Source organism: Garra rufa, chromosome 24, assembly GCF_049309525.1.
Source record: "Garra rufa chromosome 24, GarRuf1.0, whole genome shotgun sequence".
NCBI classification, from domain to species: domain Eukaryota; kingdom Metazoa; phylum Chordata; class Actinopteri; order Cypriniformes; family Cyprinidae; genus Garra; species Garra rufa.
The window spans coordinates 32,644,853-32,650,852 of NC_133384.1; the positions used below are offsets into that span (position 1 = coordinate 32,644,853).

Below are 6,000 nucleotides of genomic sequence, written 5' to 3' on the forward strand. Positions count from 1 at the left end.
GATAAACAGAACCTGATCTCTGTCAACAAATATTATTTCACGGTATTTAATCACTGCATTAGGTCCCTCACAAAAATTGGTCACGGTTATTAACCATTCTGTTAAAAATCAGGTTTTCAAGTAACATAACTTGTAAGCTTTCTGCTGGTTTTATGAAGGCAGATTTAAGACTTTTGAAAGATTTTTTAAAGACGAAGTAAAGAAAATAATAGTTTTCACTGCAAAAAAATTGATTTTGTCTTGTCTCCAGCCAAAATATCTAAAAAATTCTTAAATCAGGAGCGGTTTTCTAAACGAGTAATAATTACCGTTTTGTTTTCAGAAAAAACAAGTCAAAATTAAGTGTTTTTGCTTGTTCTAAGACTTGTTACAGGAAAATATTTTTTTACTTGTCTAGAAAATCCTTGATTTAAGAGTTTTCAGATATTTTGGATGGAAACAAGACTAAAAATCTAAGTAAGAAAAGCATTTTTTGCAGTGTTTATACCTTACTGAGAGATTTTTTTATTGTTTAAAGAATAAAATCACTTAAATGTGTTCAATTTCTCAGAAAACAAGACTTCAGCTACCTTCACATTGCATTTCAAGTAAATGTAACAAGACAGTATGTATGTATTTATTTATTTATTTAGTGCCGTGCATGCAACATTAAATTATGAATTTAAAACTTTAAGACCTTTTTAAGGCCTTAATTTGTGGTTGACCCATAAAAAAAACTGTGTTAACTACATTAGTTAATATGAACTGACAATAAAAATTCTTCTAAAGTAATTAATTATCTTAGTTGATGTTAATTTCAAAATTTACAAAATTAAAAGTTATTGCTTTAACAAATACTCATTGTTAATGTTAGTTATTCAAGGTAACACTTTGCAATAAGGTGTCATTTGATAACATTAGTTAATGCATTAACTAACATGAATGAACAATTTATTCATCTTTGCTAATGTTAGGTAATACTGCACTGCAAAAAAAAACTTTTCTTACTTGAATTTAAGTACAAATTATTTTCTTGTTTTCAGAAAAAATAGGTCAAAATTAAGCGAGTTTTTGCTTAGAACAAGCTAAATAATCTGCCAATGGGGTGAGCAAAAAAATCTTATTTCAAACAGAAAACAAGAGTATTTTTCTTACCCCACTGGCAGATTATTTTACTTGTTTCAGGCAAAAATGCACTTAATTTTGACTTGTTTTTTCTGAAAACAAGACAATCATTTTTACTCATCTAGAAAATCCTTGATTTAAGAATTGGTAGATATTTTGGCTGGAAACAAGACTAAGTCTAAATCTAAGTAAGAAAAGCATTTTTTGCAGTGTGCAACTTTTGATTTTAATAATGCATTAGTAAACATTACAATTAACATTAAATAAAGGCTGTAGAAGTATTGTTCATTATTAGTAACTAATGTAGTTAACTAATGAACCTTATTCATATAGTGTTACAAGTTAATCTGATTAACCTTCTGAAAATTTGTAACATTTAATTTAAAAAATATGGCCAAATCCAACTGAATAATTTAGATTACACTAATGAAAGTCATTTTAATCAGCTATAAATATGTCCTCAAGGAACCAACTGCACTTTTCATATTTTACAGCGTATTTTCAACTACAATGTTACTATAGTAAAACTGTGGTAATTTGGTGTAGCAACTATTGTCATTAAGTCTTAAAACTTGTTTGTAAGCTAATTTAATTTAATATGATTTTACTATAGCAACAACTAGTAATTATGGTATTTTTTACGTAAAAAAGCGTTTGAAGTATTTTAAGAGACACTGCAGGTAAATAGGGTAAAAAAATGAACTAATAGTTATCGCCTTACTTACTTAGTTGATTAATTACATTGATACTTTTTTGGGAAATAAAATGTATAAAATCAAGCAAATTATATATGAACTAATCTCTCTGTAAAAACCTTCAGGATATAGACAGGAATAAAAATGTAAAGTTTGGTGTGTGTAAGGAGTGTAGGAGAAAAAAACTCATTTGGAGAAAACAGCCTTTAAAAATATGTATTGTAATTGGAATCTATTGAAACAAATAGATAAAGTGCTATAAAAGAAACACTTAACATTGTCTTTTGGGTGTTTTCTTTCCACTAGTCTGAAAAAAAAAAAACTTTATGAAACACCAAAAAGCCCAAAATTTCAAACTTGACAGCTGCATGTTTTTGCCTGCAGTGTCTCCCCTTAAAGACATTATGAAATGTGCATTAGAGTTACTAAATTAAATGTTTTTTAATGTGTTTCAGGGTCCGATAAACGAACAGAACTTCGAAGCGTACGTGAACACGTTGACGGATATGTACAACAATTCGGAGCACGAGTATTCACCCGAATGCAAAGCCTTACTGGACAGCATCAGACAGGCCATCAAGGGCATTCACGTATAAGGCCGCTTAAACTCGCTCACAAGCGTTTGATTGTCCGCAGAGGGCTGGCTTTGTCATCCGTGCAAGATATGTCTTGTTTAAAAAAAGAAAAAAAAAAAAAAAGAGTAACTCCATTCCATGACAAATTCATTGCACTGAAAATTACCAGCCACATTTTTACAGCTCCTTTTAGTGAGATTTTACCTCTTTTTGCACTTATTTATTTCCCTATGGTTTGCTTGACTTTATTCCGTATTGTTCTTTTTGTGTGTTATTATATTATTGCTACATATGATCTTTATTCATCGGTACTATTTATCTCACAGTAATCTTATTTATTGAGTTATTTATTTATTTATTGCGATCATTTCTGCTGCAACTCCAAAATGCAAGGCCAATCTTACATATTGTGAATTTTATTTTGCATTCGTTGTACAATAACTGGGAGGTCTAGTCGTTTAGAATATATCAGATGAGTTTTTTCCTTCATAGCTGATGTCAAATTGTATGAATAGTCCACTTGCGCCACCTGTTGGTGAGCGGCTGTTATTGGTCTATCGGAGCCGTATGCATCCCCGAGTTATTTTTTTAATGTATTTAATGTAGGCCACTTGAATGACATCGTTTGTTTTCATGCATAAAGTGGGCAAAAAGAAAATATTTTATTCGATTTACTCTCCAAAACGACTGTACAGCGACAGCAAATCCGCAACCACACACTTACACACACATACACACATGAAAAAAAAAAAAATAATATTTCCGTTTCTGTTCATATGAACTGCCTTTGGTGTGCACATCCGTGTGTGCATATATGTGCCTAAATGTAAATGAGTACATGGAATATGATATGTTTTGTGGTAGAGCAGTATTACGTGAATGGTGATTCATTTTATTCTGCAGTATATTTATTTTCTGAATGAAAAGCCTCTAAACTCTGTTTACCTACTGTTTATACGCCATTTTAAGTATGTAACGATATTCTTGTAAAAAAGTGTTTTATGATCAGGCACAATGCGGTTTTTATTCTTTTCCGTTCCGTGAGACTGAACTCCTCAACCTTTGGCTTCTTTTGTGCGACAAACGGTGGGCTCTCAAATAGGTTTTATGGATGATGTTTTCTCAAAGCACTTCATGTCTTCAAGCCACTAAAGTATAAAAGCGAAGTAATCTTTCCATTATGACTGAATCTGAACCACTTTGCGTTGATTTTGCGTTTAAATGCACGGCCGAGGTCACCTCAGCAGATCTGAGTGCTGTTATTGCCTCGTCGCAGCACTTTTAAAGCTTTCTCTAATACGAAACGTACCCTTTTGCACTTTTATTCTGTTATCTAGTGTTTAATTATCAGAATGAAGGAGTTTAACCTTCGCTTTACGTTGTCCATTGATGTCAAGAGGGAATAAAACACTATATTATCTGACCAAATGAGCAGAATGAATTGTATTCTCAATAAAGCGAATCAGTTTTTTGTTTTGTTCAAATCCTAAATTACTGTATGACTCATGATTAATTCTGTTTAAATGATTTGTAATTCCTAATGTTTAATTTATAAACCACAGATTGTTTGCTCAGGAAGTTTTGTGAGGAATATTTATTTTTTCCTTTTTGTATTTGATGTTTTGTAATGTGATATGGGATTTTTGTGTAAAAGAAAAAAATAGTATAATACACAGTACTGTAAATGATTTAGTTTGTTTTTGTTTTTAAAAATGTTTTTGTTTTTTTTCAGTTGGAGTAGTTTGTATATCAGGATTTCCTTACACTTTTAAAATTTCATAAGCAGTACTGCGCTGTGTTGTACAGTTTGTGTATGGTAGAAATAAACTATTGAAATGATCTGCACTTGTTGTACAGTTGCTTATAAGTTTTATAAACAAACAATATACTTTATATTAAAGCTCATTTAAAAACAATTACTCAATATACACCACCAGTCAAAAGTTTTTGAACAGTACGGTCTCTTCTGCTCACCAAGCCTGCATTTATTTTATCCAAAGTACAGCAAAAACAGTACAATTTTGAAATATTTTTACTATTTAAATTTAACTATTTTTAGCATCATTAATTAGGTTTTTAGTGTCCCATTATCCTTCAGAAATCATTCTAATATTCTGATCTGCTGCTCAAAAAACATTTATTATTATTACAAATATTTAAAACAGTTGATTGAAAAAAAAACTAAAATCTTACTGTTCAAAAAACGTTTGACTGTAGTGTAACTAAATACTATATATATACACTATATATTTCACATGGTCTCTACATTTTTCCCCCTCATTTCTATATAATTTCTTTTTCACAGATTAATTTTGAATACTTTTAAAATTGAATAAAATAAAATAAAATCACATTTATAAGTATAGATATTCCTTATAATCTTTTATTTAATTTATAAAACTGCAAAAATATACTAGAAATTGAAAACAAAATTCTGAAATTGTCATGAAATCATAAGGAGGCTCCTCACAGTTTGTTGTTGCAATGGCTTTCAGATTATTTTATTTTATCATTTTTTTGCTATAATCAGACTGATTTTACAGCGTAACATTTTAAATGTTTCTGATTATTTAACGTTTGTTTGACACTCACTCACTTTGAAATTTTCACTGTTTATTTTAAGTGCTCTTGCGATGGGATAAATCATATTTTTAAGTATATATATATATTCCATACAGTCTTGTATTTAATTCAAAAACTGCACAAATATACTGTAGAAACTGGACAAAATGTTTGAAAAGGTTGAATCTCGATTCAATGATATGGAAGCAATTTTGCTCCTCACAGTTTGTCATAATGGCTTGCCAATTACAAGTATAGGCCTAGATATTCCATATAGTCACGTATTTAGTTTATAAACCTGCTAAAATACACTGTAAATCTGTAAAAAAAAAAAAAAAAAGAATGTTGCTTTTTTGCTTCTCACATAAGTTTTTTCCTCCAGATTACATCAAAGTTCAAAACCAAATCTAAAATCCTAAAAAAAAAGTTTTATTTTGCTTATCAAATTTAACAGCGCAACATTTTACACCTTTCTGACTTGGCCTAGCCTACTTAGCTTTTTACATTTTACATTCACCTTTTCACTCAGGTCATTTTAAGCACTCTTACGATGGGAAAAGAAAATTTTATAAGTATAGATGTGCCATATAGTCTCATATTTAATTCAAACTGCTGAAATATACTGTAGAAACGGTAAAAATGCCTGAAAACTTTGGCTCCTCACACAAGTTTGTAATGGTGTCCCGATTACATCAACACTCAAAACCAAATCTAAAACCCTAAACATGTATTATTTTACAAATCAAACTTGACAGCGTAAGATTTTAAACATTTCTGACTATTCAACCTTCATTTTACATCAACTTTTCACTCAAGTACTGTAATTAAAGTGCTCTTGCAAACTGGAAAAATCCATTTTGTATGTATAGATATTCCATATAGTCTTGTATTTAATTCATAAAACTCCGAAAATATACTGTAGAAACGTTATAAAAATTCTGAAATCTTCATGAAATTAAAGCACTTTTGCTCCTCACAGTTTGCTGTTGTAAGGGCTTCCAGATTACATTAAAGTTCAAAACCAAATACAAAATCATTTTAAACATTTTGGACTACTCAACTTT

At 30.0% G+C, this 6,000-nt stretch overlaps 1 protein-coding gene across 1 annotated transcript in view; it reads left to right on the plus strand.

Annotated features, from left to right (window-relative positions):
• Positions 1-4,196, plus strand: part of LOC141300285 (suppression of tumorigenicity 18 protein-like) — a 78,523-nt gene extending 74,327 nt beyond the window's left edge. The window contains exon 21 of the mRNA XM_073830604.1: positions 2,255-4,196. Coding sequence (XP_073686705.1) covers positions 2,255-2,395 — 141 coding nt within the window. The 3' untranslated portion in view covers positions 2,396-4,196. The remainder of the gene's footprint in view (positions 1-2,254) is intronic.
• Positions 4,197-6,000: the final 1,804 nt, after the last annotated feature.